This window comes from Pelmatolapia mariae, linkage group LG13 (assembly GCF_036321145.2).
Source record: "Pelmatolapia mariae isolate MD_Pm_ZW linkage group LG13, Pm_UMD_F_2, whole genome shotgun sequence".
NCBI lineage: Eukaryota > Metazoa > Chordata > Actinopteri > Cichliformes > Cichlidae > Pelmatolapia > Pelmatolapia mariae.
This window is the reverse complement of record NC_086238.1, coordinates 18,594,300-18,611,846: the sequence shown is the minus strand read 5'-3', so window position 1 is coordinate 18,611,846 and position 17,547 is coordinate 18,594,300. Positions and strand designations below refer to the sequence as shown.

Sequence of the window (17,547 nt, the reverse complement as noted above, 5' to 3'; positions counted from 1 at the left end):
TGACAGGTTTATCAGATCTTTATGTTCAGAAGTGCGTTAAATCAACTTAAAGCTGACGTCTTGTTTCAATGCTTTCTGTCTGCGTTGTGTGTTAAGGTGTCAGTAAAAACTATACAGTGATAAGTATCTGAGCTATAACTCTCGCTACTGCAGTTTTGTTTGAACAATCCCTTGTGAAATATTTGGCACGCAGTCAGAACATGAATGCAGAGCCCGGGGTTAAAAGCAGAGATATGTAATAAAAATAGCTTTTTATTTTAGCCTAAATTCAGCCGCGACAGGATATCAGGTTCATGTGCTGTCACCAGATCTGAGAGACACAGGCAGGCTTTTTTACCCCCCTGTCCACCTCAGATCAACATTTTTATGAGGTTTAGATTTTGCAGCGCTTTCTGACACCACGCATGAGCAAGTTATTGAATGCAGACATGAGATAGGGTACACATATGCCACTGACACTCAAATCAGTGCAATTAGGAGAGACAGCGATGCCCTTCCAACAGACCTGAAGCTGCAGCTGTTGTGTACATTTATCCTTTGCAAACAGGCTCCAAGCCTACCAAGTCATATCTAATAATAGCGAGGGGTCAGTTTACTGAAGGGAAATCAACAAAAAGAAAAAAAAGAAAAGAAAAGCAGCAGCAATGCACCTGTGGGCTCTTGCTATCATGAGTTTGATCATTAATCAAGTTACACAAACACTACTATAATTATCATAAATGTGGCACTGCTGAGTGAGATGACACACATGAACAGACCCCTTGACTAAACACAACAGTCCACACAGGTTAAGCTCATTGAATTAAACAGGAGTGTATGTTCCAAACAGAAACAGATTAAAGCTTGTCTGAGGGTCAGTGTCAATGTTTCTGCGGCTATACACCGCATCTGAGGCTGATGCCAACAGACCGTCAACGAGATGCATGAACAATTAAATTAGGGGCTGGTGTGTTTTTACCTTCAGAATAAACCTAGCTGGCCCCTGTGGAAGGACTAGTAAATCCTCAGAGTGCACCTGTGCTGAAAGGGGGCCGATTCCAGTCTTCTGGCTCCTGCCACCCGGGAAAATCTCAGACACCGGCAGCTGCTCGGCCTTCCCGCTTTTCTTGCTGAGAATTAACCTTGAAGTTTACAGGAAAATGTGGAGCCGGGCAGCTACGGTAACCTGTCACCAGTAAAAGTAGCAACATTTGTCAGTGCAATAGTGGCAGGTTATTTTGGGGGAGGCCTTGCCCATGTGGCTGGGTGGCGTCCCTCCTTATTGGTCATGGGGGGCTGTGCTGTAAAGGGATTCCTCCTCCTGTGGTTCATCACAGACCTCCGTACTGCAGAATTAGAAGCCCTTTGGTGAACCTCTCTCACTCACACACACACTGACACAGACACAGATAAAGAAACGACAACAGTAAGCGTCTGTCATCAGTGTGACAAATACTAAGACTCAAGGATTTTATTGATTTAGAGATAAAAACAGATTGCTGAAACAGTATTTGAGCCATTCACAGTTGGTTTAAACATGAATTAATTTTGCAGCACGTAAAATTAAAAGGTGAGATATGTAATCTAGTACAGCCAGTGCTCAGCATTCCTAATGATTTAGATTCCTCTTGACTTCATTAGCTGTATTACAATCCTGGCTTGATGACAGGACCCAGTTGTAAAAGCTAGAATAATGAAATCATGTCCTGTGATTAGTTCATTTGAAGTAATGCAAAATAGAAACAAAAAGCAAGCCTGAGCATCTAATTACACTTAAAACAGTGTAGGAACTTGTATCAAACACATTTATTCGAGTGACTTGTTTAACAAAAACGCACCTGTGACAAAAGCTAGTGTACACATACCGGTATGCAGAGGCAAAAACTATTTACAACATGAAGAGCATGTGCTCTGGCACAAAACCACATTTGCATATCATTTGCTTTGTTAAAGTGGACCCATTATCCTGTTCCAGTGGTGACTGCTCAAAATAAATATTATCAGAGTTTCAAATCGTGAGTGCAGTGAACATACGGGTAACCACTGCGAGGCTGAGGTATCAAACTGCTTTAAACACTTAATTTGAGACAGATTTTTTTTCCGGCTCTCTATGACGTCACTCTAAGCAGATATCCTTAATACGGTCATTCAGCTACGCAGCCCTGTGACTGAAGCCCCTCCTACTTGCTGTTCAAACCTTTTGTTCATGCGGCAGCAGCCAATCAAAAGAAAGCGAGCCCAAAAACAACCTGCTTCAGACGGTGCATGAACTGAGTGGGCACACTGAGGCTCAGTTTAAGATAAACAGGGATTATTTTGGATGGGAAATCATGCAGAGCCACTCCAGTGGGGTCCAAGAATACAAATATGGAGGTGGCAATTTAGGGGGAAATTTAGGCAAGGTGAGGTTACAAAAAATAAATAAAAATTTAAAAAAATAAAATAAAATCAGGAAATCCTCAAATGGTATCATGTGGTACTTTTAACTGTATGGCACTCAGTGTTACTTCCTGTATACGGCAATCTCCTCCTCCTACGTGCAAGGCTTAAACAAACAAGTTGTCATTAAAGGCAGAATGACTTGAGGGTAAACCAGTGGGTGAACCAAAGCTTTAACTTATTAGTAAAGAATAAAATTAAATGGCTCAGTGACTCAGACAGCATACAACATTAGGAACATAAATTGAAACCCAACACACTGTGTTTAAAGAAAAAACAAAAGAACAGTTATCCTCTTTGGCAAAACTGGAAAATACAACCTGGCTTACCCAAACAGTAAAGGCAACAGGAATAACCCCCAAAAGTTGATTCTGTTCATCTGGATGTAGCGTTTTCAGTGGGAAAAACAGTTTCGTCAATCGGTGACTTCTTCAGTCTCAGCTGACCAACAACCACTGATCGAAAACCATGGTCTTTGGTTGGGGAAACCTGCACTCAGCCGAGACTGAAGAAGTCACTTGGGATAAGAGATGAAAATGTTTCTCCCACTGAAAATGCTACATCCAGATGAACAGAATCAACTTTTTGGGAATTACTTACCTGGATGATTGAGCATGATAAGACATTTTAAGCAACAGGAAGAAGAGAGTCATAGCTAAGCTTAGTGACCTAGCTCCCACTTCTTTCCACACTTATTTGTGTTGACTGTAGCCACTGAGATACACAATATGTGGGCGACACCAAGGGATTTATGATATTAACACACAAACAGTATTATTAGCAGCAGCAATAGAGTCTTAATTAGCCCCGTATATCAAAAACAACACAAGACACTTCCATGTTAAAGGTTAGGAATGGATCATCAGCTTCATCATGATATTCAGTCAGATGGACACCGTGAAGGCACTCTTCAGATGAGCAGAAGATGAAGAAATCAGAAGGAAAGCACCAAAATGGAAGTCTGTGTGCCACTTTTTCCTTTTTTTAAACCTTCTGCTCAACAACCCATCATGCTCTCTTTGTTATTCACAGTGTTTCGTGACCTCGAGTTAAAAAGGGATGACGCACTGTTAGCGTTGTACCTAGTCCAGGGAGACAACTTGTGATAAAGACTTAAGAGGCACAGTATTAGTTCTGCAGCAAATCCAGTGACGCCAGCCATCACGAGTCCTCGCTGGCCCGTTTGCGAGACTGGTCACCTCTGGAAAACAAGCACAAGACCCAAGTTAAAGCAGATGTGACTCAGTCTTCATTTGATGCTAAAGACTCTGGAAAACTGACCGTGGGAATCCGTTCATGGAGAGCTCCATCTGTAGTTTCTGGTCATGAGCAGCGTAGTCTTGCAGCAGAGACTCCACAGCAGGAGGGTTAATCTGGGGGATAAACCCGGAGAAGAGATCTGGGGCGAGCTGGGCCCACTCTGAGAGAGGAAACCAAAAATAAATTAATTAATTAATTAAAAAAATAAATAAATCTGTGAATAAGAGGAGAGTGCGAGATAAATAATGTATCTAAAAATCACCTGGTTGGAGGCTGTAGAGGCCCTTAACCACACTAGCCATTGTTGAGGGTTGCACTTCAAAGGGCATGGACCGAGCTTTAATGAGCAGAGCTGAAAAGAACGAGCACAATGGACAAGATGGTGTCAACTGACTTGACCAAAGAGAGGATTTTTATTTATTTATTTTTCCTTTTTTTGTGACTTTGCATCACATCGTGATTAATCAGAGCAAAGCGGATGAGATGAAGCGGTACACTCACGCATCAGTGTGTTCACGTGTTTTTCTGCCACGTGCTCAGCGAACAGCTTCATCAGATCCTCTCTGAGGTCTCGGTTCAGTTTGGACTCAATGTAGAACTTGTTCTGAAAAGAGAAGCGTGTGCAAACATAAATTTAAGTAACAAACTAACACAAAACTACACTTGCCTGCATGGGATTTGGCAAATATGTGATTAAAAAGGGGGAAAAAAGCAGATAAGTGGTACCTACCAAGTACATAAAGACAGGGACTATACACTGAAGAGAAGCTATATATTGTGTCAGTGCAATGTTGAAATTTTCAATGAAGTTCTCGAGTGGGCTAGCCTGCAAAACATTGCAAAAAGAGTTAGTTTTATAGTTTCTGCATGTGCTGTACGATTACATCTTGCATTTGGGTTTGCTTACTTGTAGATGGGCGGAAACCTGCTGCAGGTGACCTGTTATTTTTGATGTCAGATCATTGTAGAGCAGCTCAGAGTGCTGCTGACAAACACACTTGTAGACATAACTAGGAAAACAAAAGACAGGCATATGAGGTTATATTAAAATTCTCAGTTAATCACATGGTAATATATATGGCGCTTCTTATGGCAACAGAAATCATAACTGGGGGGGGGGGGAGTCTAGTTCAGAGGGGTGTTTATTCAACATCCCTTTACTTGTGCGGTCTCACCTGTATATCTGTGCATAAGAAACAGAGATGTGGTCTGTGGGATTCTGAATCAGCAGACGGTCAACTGCCTTCTCCAGGTTTGGCCAGTGGTTTTTCCGGTAGTCCTCCACTGCCATTGCATTCAGAACTGATTGAAGAGAGGGGAGCTGAATTGAGCCTTCATATCAGACCGAACAGAACCCAAAAGCATCACTCTCCACATACATTACTAACATAAGCGGAGGCCGAGCTGCGGTGAGACCGTGAGCTCTCGGGCCCTGCTTCGAGTGAACTTACGGAACTTGGAAGTGGAGTCGAGGGCGAATTTTCCCTCGGAAGCAGCTCCCGGAGCGGTGCTGTCAGTCTCGCTGACTTCGCTGCTCTCGCTGCCTGTATCCGAGTCCATGAACTTTGACCCGCCGGTTGCACCGGACCACAGTTTCCCTTGTCGAGTACCCGCTTCTCCAACCGGCACCGTCGCACAGACGGGCTGCGGGACCGTCGATATCTCCGACAGCTGGCTGCTAAGATACGTGCGGACTTTATTACTGCCGCTCGCGCGGTAGTTGTGGTTATGGTCGTCTTTTACGTCCAAACTGTCATCTTCCATAGCCTCCATTTTCACTGGTCCGGTGAACCGAAGCACTGCGTCGCTAGATGAACATTTCAGACAACAATTAAAGATGAAGACAAAAACTGTCAGGCGTCTCCGGCGGAGTCCATCACCGTTTTCCTTTTAAGTTTTACGACACGCCGTATTACAAGGCAGCTGAAAGGATGTTGGGAAATGTAGTTCCGAGGTTTTAGGGCTATAGAATGTTCCTTAGCTTTCTGTATGTGAATCTGCGGCTAGCTAAACAATGTGATAACCACCTAATTGTTAATGATAAGCCGAGTGACAACTAAAATGCTTAATAAAACACATTTAAAACTAGAGACCATAATACGCATGCGCAAGCCCCCGATGCGGTCCACCAAATTTGATGTTGAAATTGGACCCCACCGTCTCATCAAACTTCAAGAGCTCACGTGACTCAGGAAACTAGCCGGATGAAACACCAGGTGGCGCTGTGTTAATGTCTGACGATACTGATATTGACACCAATCAGATGCGTTTGCAATAATAGAAATGAGAGGTCAGAAAATGTTTCTTTCCTATATTTTTTTTTTACTGAGAACTCCATGAGAAATAACAACTAGAATGATGTAAAAATGTATCTTCTTAAAACGTAAACAAAACATTACCTTGTCAATGGCATGTGAATTACGTTGGTGTAGACATGTATCCAACACAGTGGCTCAATTATGTCTATATACCAACACTTTGCAGGCAGCAGACTCCTTAATGCTCAATGTAAAGTGACACAGGCAACAAAACCAGGTTTATAAGGAGGACAAAAAGTGCCATTTTCAATGTGAATATATTCCTAAGGCTTATTATTACAACTCAGTATACCTTTGTACAGATAAAAACCATCATCTACCCTTTGATGAGTATGTCTCACATCAGAGTATAAAAATAAGAGGCTTGACCATAAAAAGTAGCTGCCACATGTCAGAAGGAACACCTTGTCGATAGTTATATATTTTTTTTCCAAATTCTAAATGACAGATTAAACATACAAAGCTTATGACAACAAAGGAGAGTGTTGATAAAGTGTTCTTTGGTCTAAAATTAAAGAGTACTGTCACTTTTCCACCAAAGACCCTTACGAAAAGGCAGAACTGAACTTTCTATATTGCAGTTAGTGTGTTCAAGTAAACCATCAGAAGATTTATGTATGTGTCTGAAACTCATAGTACCCACAAACTGATGTTTCTAATGGTAGCATGAACCAGCTCTAAAAAGTATTATTAGACCACAGGTGATGTCATCATATGGACCGAAAATAACATTTGAAACATTTGCCTGTAGTCACTGCAATGTAGAAATTAAAGCTTAATCTAAATTAAAGTAATAATTCAATTTCTGAAAATGTGAATGCAAAATCAGAAAAGAACATGGAAAGTAAACATAAAAAAAGGAAAAAAAAAACCCACAGTATTCCATTTAGTAAATAGTATACAGTATGTAGTTTCAGACACATGTGCATGTGACCAAACATGGCAGAGAAAGAAAGAACCTGCTGCATATTCACACAAAGTTGCCACACAACTTCAACTTTATGAAAAACGAGAGCAGGGTTTCCACCAGAATATTGACAGCCCAGAGGCCCGCTGAACACTAAACATGTTTGAATGTATTTACATTTACTTTCAATCTATGAAAGAGCAGCTACAGCCGTTCAGTTTGTTAGCCCACAAATACACAAACTCAGAAGAGTTACAACAGGGAATCCTGAAAGTAAAAAATGAACAGGTGAACTGTGATAAACTAATACTCTTATTTTGATTTGTGTAGCTAACAGCCAAGACTTTTTCGTCTAATTTAATGCTCTTCCACTCATACAGCCTATTATTTACTACCTACTTATGATTTGAAAAGCGAGAAAGACACTGGATTATTTGCTACCAAACAGAATAAATCTCCTTTGACCACTGGGTCTAACAACATTTCTGGAGGAAACCCTGAATATTAAGGATGAAGAGTCAAAAATATATGAAACTTATATGTATATATTTATATATATCTATAAAAAGACAATTAGTGCTTTGTTGACTGGGTAATTTACATTTAAAGGTGTGTGGTACTCTCAGTCTTTTCAGAATTATTGTCTGTCTGCACACTTGACGTGGCCTCAGTGGCTACAGTGTGCTGTACTATGTCTTTGAGGCATGTTTCTCCATCCACTGCTGGTACTACGTCGGCATCCTCCGGCTCGCTGTCGTCTTCCTCCCCTTCAGCACAGCATTCAGAGTCCTCGCTGTCACTCCCGCAGGAGCTCGACGTCTCATCTTCAGAGTCAGAATAAACCTCTGCCCCGTGGAAGATATAGTGATTTGGTGGTTGAAACAGGTATTGGCCTGCTGTGGGAAAACAAAAGAGGATCAATGAGCTTTGCACACCTATCTGGGATCTGTTCATTGTTTATGACAGTTGTATGGAGGGAGACAAACTGCTTAGCAAAGGGACACACAACATGTCTTTGCACGATTTTGTCACACATCCAAAATCAATTTATTTGTTACATTAAAGCAGCTTTGCTTGCTTTGCCGTGGTCTAAAGCTTACCCTCAAGGCGTTTGCTGATTGGAGTTCTGTTAACTCGACTCATCCAGCAACGTCTACGAAATTCAAGGTTGGAGGTTTGACTCTTTCGTTCGGCTGCCTCCTCTTTTGGCGCACCTTCTGCTGCTTTCTCTGGAGATTCAGTGCTCTCCGTTGGACACTGAGCATTTGGACAAGGCTCTAGAGGTGTAACATTATTATCAGCAGTCTCTGTGACATTCAGACTTTCTGTCTCCTCCGAAGGCATATTTACTGAGTCTGTAGTGTACCGCTTCTGCTCCTCCTGAGTCGCATCACTCGAAGCAGACAAGGCCTCACTTGGTGGCTGTTCTGGTAACCGAGGGGGTTTCTCTGTGATCTCAGTTAATCTTACAGTGTTGTAGCAGAGCTGCTCAAAGTCTCCACCCAATCGATGACAGAGCTCGTTGATAATGACGTCACAGTCCCCGAGTAGCTCCACGTCAAAGTTGAGATGAGGCAGCTGCTCCCGATTGATCAGGACCTGAGGCACTTCATGAGGAATTGAGTCTGGATAGAGAGGAAAAACAATATTCGGTGTTTGAATGACATGCAAAGCATACAGAAACATATCGGTTAGTATGTTTAATGTTACAGAGACTAAAAGTGAATCTATTTCGATAAAACATACTTGGGATGAGGGCAACCGGTCGGACTTTAAGCGAAGAGCCAATGACGATCAAGAGATCCACCTCATCTTTATCCTGTTTCATGGCTCTGTGAAACATTTCTGGAAGGTTCTCTCCAAAGAAGACAATGTCTGGTTTCATGATTGCCAGGGGGATATCTGGACACCGTGGACAATGAGGGACAACCTGATGGATGAATTTAATGTATTATTTATTTACTACAGCGCCACTAAATACCATCCAAATTTTATGGGGTGGGCAATCACTCACAGCAATAACAAGGCAATCTTTCTGGAATATTTTAAACAGTCAGCTATGTTATGGGTTGTTTGGCAGGTAAAACTAAAAAGGGTATTATCAGCTTTTGATGTCTATGTGGTTCCTCTTGTTTACAAGTAATTACGGCCATATTTGAGACCCCTAACAGCAAATATATACAGATAAATCCTTATACTTATTAAAGAGGTTTTTCACATGATGTTTCTACATGCAATCTGTATCTGCATTATTGGCCTTGGTGATGGTGCAACATCCAACAGTGTCTGCAAAAAAGTGGTATTCTGGATTAGATTGCAGTGAACACATACCTGGTTAAAGATGTCTTCCCTTATAGCCTCACAGTCCACTTTGTGCTTACAGACGAGACAGGATGCAGTTGCAAATGACCCTAAAATATAATTGACATTGAATTACTGGGGAAGAACTATAAAAAAAACAAATAACGAAATAAGCAAGAGGGATCAATCACATGCACCACTCACCGTGACACTGGATAATCCGCTGAACCCCAGCCACTTGTTCCAGTGTATCAATGTTTTGCGTATAATTGCGCAGCAGCTTTCTTTGCTTATCTAGCATAGATATAAATCTATGACAGGGAGAAGGTTCAAACTGCCCAGGGTAGATCTCCTGTAATATAAAATTATGCATTCAGTACTTGTGAAGAAAATGCAAACATTGCTATAGTCATACACCCCCACCATGGCTTTTCTGGACCATATTTAAACACTTAATAACTGTTTATATTTCATGCCTCATTTCATGGCTTGAATATATTTGATAATAATAAATGAGTGATCAATCTTTAAAACCTCTTTTAACATTTTTCAGAGTGCAGTATTAACTGACTTAGAACACAATATATATATATACAAAATGCTTATTTGCAAACTAGTCTGTGCATTCAAAGCAGTGCTAGGAAACCTTGCATGTGTGGGACTTCCACATCAGTTTCCCACACTCACTGAAATGGCAGCTCAGGTCCTGTTGTAATGTTATGACCCAACCCATCTTATGAGATCTATTTTAATCTCTATTAGCTAATACATACAGCACTTTATTCGGTGTACTTAATTGCAATTTTATTCATGTAGCACATTTATTAATATGTAAACACAATGTGCTTAAGAGAGAAGATAAAAACATAAGTTTACAAGTGTAAGTTTACAAGACACACCCACACAGCTATTGAACTTTAAGCACTTTTTTCAACCAGGAAAAGTATTGCTGTGAGGCAACAGTGCTACCCACTGTACCACGACATGCTACTGTATATGGACCACCTTCCCACCCTATTACAGATATTGTGTCTATGATAAGGGAACTCTGACTTCTGTATAGCCTCTGTTATTTTGTGCATCTTATATGATCACTCCTGTGTTCTTTTACTATTTCACTGTTTGGAGAATTCCCCACGATCCTTTAAATTTCCCGTCCCTGCAGGGGCCTGATCAAATGTGGTGGGAACACAAACAGTTCTTGTGATAAAATTTTAAGTTACTTTAGGAAAATTAAACAATTTCAAGCTAAAAGACATATATGTTTTTTTTTCTTTACTGTTGCCAAATGTCAAAATGGGTCAAATTTAACTGAACATTATGTTATATTTTACGTTAACTTAAAAAACAGGTTCTGATTCTCCATTTAAAAGTCAGTGTAAACATGGGGGTGTGGGGCACCGTATTAAACAACATTACAAAATTTAACAGGAACTCAGAAGCGGCTTACATTTAAGTAGTTTCCCTTCATTATATTTTCTAAATGACCAACACCCTTTCACAGAATGAAAGTGCACAATCCTCTAGTCATGTAGACCTTGCAATGGTCTACATGAAGAGATTTATGGTTTGGATTAAGATTATTAATTCTTTGTTAGGGAGAATTCAAATTGTTATTCTGTTGTTCATGTAACACCAACCTTAGCAAACTTAAAAAACGGTCTAGGGTCCCGTCTGAAGTACTCAATGTCAAACATAGCTTGAGGATCTGGAAGATCTGGAAAATCTACAGCAAGCCGTGCATAAATTCCATCTCTGGAGCGGAAGTCTGGTATTCCACATGAAACTGAAACCTACAACAAATAAAATAAAAATAATAAGGAAATGCAATGAACACTAGTACTAAAAATCGAATTTACACAGTAGAGGTACACGATAAAGTAAAAAATGCATACCCCAGCACCAGTCAGCACTAGTATCCTTTTGCTTTCATGTAGTAGCCTGACCACATCTTCTAAGGTATTAATATCTTTCCGCTTCTTTCTTTTTGGAGGCTCTGAGATGTTGATGATGATCTGCCACAATGTCATGTCATCTAAATCTGGTGGGAGTACAGTCTCAGGCAGCAAATCCCTCAGGATGGCCCTTGGATCTGTCTCTCTAATGTGCTGCTGGATGAAACTGTAGGAACCTGCGAGCAAGAACATAACATCTCAGTATGGCTGGATTTCCAAAACACACATACTTGTGCAATGCAAACAATTATTATGTGGTTTAAATATATACATACAAACTAAATGCATATTATAAGTGGCGTAATCTAAGATATTGTAGTTTATTAATGATCTGATTATCTTAGTTACCTATTTGCGGTTGAGGAGTCCAGTCGCTGGAGCTTGCATGTGAGGACCTGTCATCGTCTTCAGTGATGTGCTCCGGAGTGACAGCCAAACCGTTGGAGGGAAGATCATCGTGCCCAAGAAAATCTAAGTACAGACATGGAGAAAATTAACTAAATAAGACTAGATATAAGTCGGGACTCTCTTTAATAACTGCTATGACCCGTTACAAAAGTAAATCGGTGAAAGCAGTCTCTCAAAGTGAACTTTCAACCGGCTAAGTTTTGCAAAGTTTTGCGTCGTTATGAAAAAGTTAAATGGACAAATTTGTGCTGGCAGGATCACTGATAGAGTTCTACTTCCGTTTAGCGAAATATAATTTAGTGGAAAAGTTCCCGTTTTTAGGACTACACAGTTCTCAACACCCACACAGCATTACTGTATTTAACATTAGCAAAGTTAACTGTTTCACATGGAGCCAGTTAGCTCACCGGTTAAGTTGGCAAAGAGAATTTTTCTCACTGAAAGTCACTTAAATACTCAAAGTTTTTTTTCTCTTTTTTATACCTGGACTGTCCTCGGTTGCGCCAAAGACAGTGGTGTCGTCCAGTTTCCCAACTGGCTTATGAGGCTCGGAGAGCAATACTTCCAGTCCATTGTTGTCTCCGCCTAGAGCTGCCGGGGCCTGCTCTACCGCCATCACCGGCTTCGCTTCCTTCTCCGCGGGCTGCGCACAATTCAACGCCGCCTCCCAGCTCTCAGTTGCCGCGGAGACGCACGAGAACTGGTCCGCTTCGACGGCTTTTAGTCCATAGTTAGTCCCTGGACTGATTTTCGAAATCTTAGCGGGAGGTTCCCCCATATCGGAGGCGCCCGAAAGGGCCGTTTTGAGACTGTTCTCTCCGTCCGCCATCTTCAGCCCGCAGAGCCGCTGAGCAGGAGCCTTCCTCTCGGACAGCTGGCTCATTTGCATAGCACACGTGACTCGTTCTCCACCAGTAGTCCCGAGCGAAACGCCCCCCTCTACGTCGCTGACATTATACCATAACAAATATTGTTGCCTTCAAGTGCTGTCGGATGATTTCTAATCATAGGTTAGCCCTCACGAATCTTTCAAGCCTTTCGGTGATGTGTTTCGCGTAAATATAAACGATTTTATATTGACGTGCAGCCGTTGAAAGCTTAATTAATGCCCCAGTTACAAATCTGTCATTTTCTTTTTTCGTTGCCACACAAGCCTTAAGTATGTGAAAGAAATTTAGTTTTATTACATAAAAATATAACATTTTTAATTTCCTAAAGCTACCATTGCCTTTGTTTCTTAGCCAGATGAAAAAACGAATTTTTTTACTAAGCAGGACCATTATCAAGACCCTTGAATGCATCGTACGTCATACGGTGAAAAGGGGCAGCTGGGCTCTCCCAACAACTCAGGAGAGCTCTCCCTTGACAATTTTAACAGTTTAATAATCCCTGAAATTTAACGCTAGCTGACAAAACCATACTAAGACAAACTTTGCTAACAGTTAGTAGTTAGCTAGTTGGTTATAGTGAGTGAGTGAGAGGGGGAACCCTTTGGCAGCCCTTTAACTGATCAGCTGTGATCACGTTCAGCAGCATTTGTGGTCCGTTAAAAGAAGCCATACGTGCTTCTCCGACAGATTTTTATGGAGGCTGTTTTGAGCTGTAAACCCGAGGATTTGGAGGATTACTACGGGTTACTGGGATGTGATGAACTGTCATCGGTAAGTTCTGGTCAGTGGGTTTAAGGCTCAGACTATTTGCTGGGTTGCTGAACGGATATAGTCTCGATCTATAAGTCAGTAATTATTTAGGTCAATAGCCTGTACGCTGCTGAGTCGAAAAATGTGAAAATAAAAATGTATGTGTGCCTCAGATTAGGCTGAACCAACAGAGACCTGTTGATGTGAAACTAGTCGTGCGTCATCCAGTGTCTGCCAGCCAGCATTTAAATTCATTTGTGTATAACTAGATTAGATATGCAATCAGTGTGATTTTTTTTAAAATGTATCTTACTAAAACAAATCTTTGATTAGTAACATCAACACACATATCCACTGCGGTCTTGTGATCGCCAATTTTCACTCAATATATTACTCAACAAACAGCAACACTCATAGACTGGCTGAGCTGAGGGTCTCAAATAGTCAATAACACGGTCAAGATAATATAGATCTGATTGATTAGATCACATCAGACTATGAGGTTTGTTTTGTTTTGTTCTCCTGCAGACTGAACAGATTCTCAATGAATACAAGATTCGAGCCTTGGCATGTCATCCAGACAAACACCTTGACAGCCCAAGAGCAGGTAATGCACACACACCACTAACTGTGTGTGAGTCATATTTCATATAACCTTTTTTTTCATAGCCCGAAGCAATAAAGTAATACAAAGTGTGCTATTACCCCTTCATTACCTCTTCATTCACACTTTTCTTACATAGTTAGTGTCTGTTTCTGATGTCTTAACTTCAAAGCAAATAATGCTAATAGAGCGGATGCTTACAGCTGTATACAGTAAATTGTTTTATTTAATTTTTAATTTTATATTAAAACCGTTTTTTTCTGTTGTGAAAGTGGCAGATTTCCAGAAGCTGCTGGAAGCCAAAGAGGTTTTATGCGATGAAACCAAAAGGAAAAACTATGATCTTTGGAAAAGAAGCGGCGTTACGATCCCATTCCATGACTGGCAGGCCTTGAACGACTCAGTGAAAACTGTAAGTAATGTCTTCTCTTTAGATTCTTAAAAACACTGTGCAATCATTGACACTTAAAAAGCCTGCTAATTTGTTTACAGTCAATGCACTGGGCTGTGAGAAATAAGAAGGAACCAATGTTGGAGGCCTCCAAACCAGAAGACCCCATCACGTCACAAGCAGAGAGCTTTCACTGTGAGCAGCAGGAAACGGGGAAACCTTCGTGTGAAAGCACGACATTCTTGGGTAACTGAAATTTATTCCGATTCTTTAAAGCAAGATGTTGCTGGAGAGCAATACATAACAACACACAAAATACAAGTAAGGAAGTGGTCGGTGCCATAGGATCCTTATTTTTGAAAGTCAGACGTGAGAAAAGTTTAATTGATACCAGTATGATAGATGTGATTTGGTGTATTTTTGATCTAATTTCACCACAGAGAGGCAATGGATATTCAGAGCAGCTGCTCAAGAGCTTCTCTGCTCTTATATTAAGCTCATGGAATATAAAAGTAGGAGCTCTTTAGTGCTCATATTAAAGAGGAGCTGTACGCCCACCCAATGTTTTGTGAGGTTTTGCATTTTGCACTTCAAAGCTACCACTTTAAAGCACTGATTTCATTTTATTTTGGTTATAATTTCAGGTTCAGCAATTATTCATGACTTGGGTGTGAGACCATGTTAGTAGTTTCCTCTTAGCTAGTTTTTAGCATCAGTGTTCAGGGCTGACACTTTTCCTGTAGCCCTGAGGACTGATTCAGTTTTCCTGAGATTCTACAGAAGCTCGCTGTGGATTCCTTTTTCCTTTATAATACTGCCACAAAATGTTTCAAATATTTGCCGCTAAAGAGGACTGTAAGGACTTTGTTCTGAAACTAATTTTTAGAGTTAGAAGTCAGTCATAACCTCTGAGATAAACACTTGCAAGTCAGTATTACTATAGCTGAAACACAGCTATGATTATAGACTTTCCTCCACGAGCATCAGTACAGCTTACCGAATACTCAAGCCGAGTACACAACAGGGTTGAGTACTCAGTGAAGGATCTGAACTGTTCCTCATGTGAATTTCTTCTAGAGTAAACAGCAGCTGTTTAAAAAGTACTGAACTGCATAAAGGGAAGTGAAGTGACTTTTTCTTATCATTGCTGCAGGTGATTTCTGCCATCGACGCTTCCGCTGGGCTGCTGACTCTCCATCTAATCTGCTGCGGAAATTCCGAAATTATGAAATCTAAATATATTAAAACTTTCATGTTGTCTAAGTGTTGCTAGACTTGGGACCATTTTATTGTAATGCCAGCTTTTATAGAGTATGTTTAGTTGTTGTGCAGCTGTGACATCAGTAACTGTCTCACTGTGTTTACTCTTGCCTACTAATTGGTGGGACTGTTGCAAAGCTAACTGTCAGGTATATGTTACATTTGGCTAAATTCTTTATTATTAATATTATTTTTCTTCCTTGGTGTGTACCTTCCCTACAGTTTGTTGTAGAGACACCATTCTGGCACCAAATTGCTTCCTCATTTTTTTCTGTCATGTTTGAATTATTTAATGTGTCCTCACTTATAGCTCCTTATTCAGGTGAATGGGAGGGCTATAGAGGACTAATTAACCACCAGAAAAAGAGAGCCAGAAGAATGTTACTTCAGCCATCATTTTACCACCGAATCATATAAAAATTTGTCTTTTTTCTAACAATGTCTTCCTCAATGTCTACCAGATGTATACTTTTTGATCTGGCGGCATTTGAGTGAGACAAGTTCCATCTCACCGCCCAATAGACTTATATGAAGCCTATAGGCAGTCTATTGGGCAGTGAGATGGAATACATATATATGTATCTCTCTCAGTAACATACAGTGGAGGCATGATTGTGCATGATCTTATTGTTTGCTGTAATGTATGTGTGTTTGTATTAGTATTATTCTTTGACTTCTTTGAGGCCAAACTAATTCTTTGAATTGAAACCTTAAGTTTTCCACAATTTTACACCCACCCTTTATCAGAGGGAAGTCACAACATGTGGTCTATAGCCAAATATAATATGTTATTTTGTAAAGATATGAAATTACTTCTTGTTTAGTTTGTTTTAACTGCACTGTCAGAAGAAATATATTTTAAATGTTCAGTAGCAAACCATATGAAGTGAACACAGGGTTTCAAATCTTTAAGGTGGGAGTCAGAATCAAGAAAAAAAGCTAATATAGCTAATATGAATATAGTTAAATATCGCAAATAAAATAAACAATAATAATAACAAAAAATTAAGATTACCTGTAAAAGTAGCTGTTAAAAATAGCAGGCTACAGAATTTTTTAGTTCCTATAATGAAAAACACACAGACTGAGTTTCTGTAACACAGATTTAGCTTTGAGCATAAACCTTTTAAGGGAACTTGCTGACACAGTCTCTTTCATGTTGTTTACACCAAATTCTAACCCTGCACTTCAAACGTCTTAGCAGAAGTCGACTCATTAGCCCAAGCAACATTTTTCCAAGCCCTTGTTGTCCAAATCTGGCAGATTTTGCAGTGTCTTCGTTTTTTGTTCTTGGCTGACAGGAGTGGCACCCGGTGTGGTCTTCTGCTGCTGTAGCCCATCTGGTTCAAGGTTTGACATAATGTGCATTCATGGATGTTCTTCTGCAAACCTTGGTTGTGATGAGTTATTATTTGAGTTAGTGTTGCCTTCCTATCAGCTCCAGTCAGCAAGTAAATTTCTATATGCCTAAATACTGTGAGATTCTGCCATGTGATTAGGTTATGATATTTTCATTACTGAGTGGTTGGTGAGTGTATTTATCAGACATTTCATCATAAATAAAATGATGGCATGACAACCCAATGCTTGTAATGCAAGTGACCTTCTTTTATTTGTATCACTGACTATTATTCATGTAGCAGACTGTAAGCAAAGAAGTGGAACTATATTAAAATCTAAACAATAAAAAAAAGAGTTTCCGAATGCTGTCATATTTACTGGTGGTTATCTACTGGTGATTTAATCCAAGTTGTCAAGATGTGTTAAATAATCAGTCCAGTTTCCAGTTCATAGGCTAGGTTTGAGCTTATTCTGCCTTATTAAGAAGGTTACATTATATGGACAAAGTTATTTTAATACCAAGTAATAAATGGCTGAATTACTATGATTTATTGGCGTAGGATTTATTACAGAGTACATAGATAATTTGCTCATGTACATAGATACATGGAATAAACAATGGGGTTTTATTAGTGCTGGAAATTAAGAAAGAAAAAAGAAATAATATTTCCTGGAGTCTCTCACATTCAATGAATCCTTTTGTTTTTTCAGGGAACGACTTACTAATGTTCCTAAAGAGGAATT

At 40.1% G+C, this 17,547-nt stretch overlaps 3 protein-coding genes across 3 annotated transcripts; 1 reads left to right on the top strand and 2 right to left on the bottom strand.

The window, feature by feature from the left end:
* Positions 1–1,452: 1,452 nt before the first annotated feature.
* On the bottom strand, positions 1,453–5,554 carry cacul1 (CDK2 associated cullin domain 1). Its single transcript, XM_063491377.1, has 8 exons — positions 5,130–5,554; positions 4,854–4,980; positions 4,586–4,688; positions 4,409–4,504; positions 4,180–4,282; positions 3,941–4,030; positions 3,700–3,838; positions 1,453–3,619 (listed from the first exon to the last, which is right to left on the bottom strand). Exons 1-8 carry the CDS (start codon positions 5,449–5,451, stop codon positions 3,580–3,582), a joined length of 1,020 nt encoding a protein of 339 aa, XP_063347447.1. The 5' UTR covers positions 5,452–5,554; the 3' UTR covers positions 1,453–3,579.
* A 435-nt stretch (positions 5,555–5,989) lies between these two features.
* On the bottom strand, positions 5,990–12,431 carry sirt1 (sirtuin 1). The gene is made up of 9 exons (XM_063491866.1): positions 12,051–12,431; positions 11,508–11,630; positions 11,100–11,335; positions 10,845–10,997; positions 9,409–9,556; positions 9,235–9,314; positions 8,650–8,833; positions 8,004–8,528; positions 5,990–7,799 (listed from the first exon to the last, which is right to left on the bottom strand). The coding sequence occupies exons 1-9, from the start codon at positions 12,394–12,396 to the stop codon at positions 7,507–7,509; spliced, it is 2,088 nt and encodes a 695-aa protein (XP_063347936.1). The 5' UTR covers positions 12,397–12,431; the 3' UTR covers positions 5,990–7,506.
* A 463-nt stretch (positions 12,432–12,894) lies between these two features.
* On the top strand, positions 12,895–17,114 carry dnajc12 (DnaJ (Hsp40) homolog, subfamily C, member 12). The gene is made up of 5 exons (XM_063491495.1): positions 12,895–13,228; positions 13,736–13,814; positions 14,084–14,223; positions 14,304–14,448; positions 15,356–17,114. Exons 1-5 carry the CDS (start codon positions 13,151–13,153, stop codon positions 15,436–15,438), a joined length of 525 nt encoding a protein of 174 aa, XP_063347565.1. The 5' UTR covers positions 12,895–13,150; the 3' UTR covers positions 15,439–17,114.
* The last annotated feature ends 433 nt before the right edge of the window (positions 17,115–17,547 follow it).

Excerpts from the sequence above, each read along its gene's own strand:
- cacul1 (XM_063491377.1), bottom strand. The coding sequence starts at position 5,451 with ATGGAGGCTATGGAAGATGACAGTTTGGACGTAAAAGACGACCATAAC. Across the intron at positions 4,981-5,129 it reads CGACTCCACTTCCAAGTTCC|TTCTGAATGCAATGGCAGTG; the intron begins GTAAGTTCACTC and ends CTCTTCAATCAG. Across the intron at positions 3,839-3,940 it reads CCTCTACAGCCTCCAACCAG|AGTGGGCCCAGCTCGCCCCA; the intron begins GTGATTTTTAGA and ends TTCCTCTCTCAG.
- sirt1 (XM_063491866.1), bottom strand. The coding sequence starts at position 12,396 with ATGGCGGACGGAGAGAACAGTCTCAAAACGGCCCTTTCGGGCGCCTCC. Across the intron at positions 9,557-10,844 it reads CGTTTTTTAAGTTTGCTAAG|GAGATCTACCCTGGGCAGTT; the intron begins GTTGGTGTTACA and ends TTTATATTACAG. Across the intron at positions 7,800-8,003 it reads AATCAGCAAACGCCTTGAGG|CAGGCCAATACCTGTTTCAA; the intron begins GTAAGCTTTAGA and ends GTTTTCCCACAG.
- dnajc12 (XM_063491495.1), top strand. The coding sequence starts at position 13,151 with ATGGAGGCTGTTTTGAGCTGTAAACCCGAGGATTTGGAGGATTACTAC. Across the intron at positions 13,815-14,083 it reads CCTTGACAGCCCAAGAGCAG|TGGCAGATTTCCAGAAGCTG; the intron begins GTAATGCACACA and ends CTGTTGTGAAAG. Across the intron at positions 14,449-15,355 it reads TGAAAGCACGACATTCTTGG|GTGATTTCTGCCATCGACGC; the intron begins GTAACTGAAATT and ends TCATTGCTGCAG.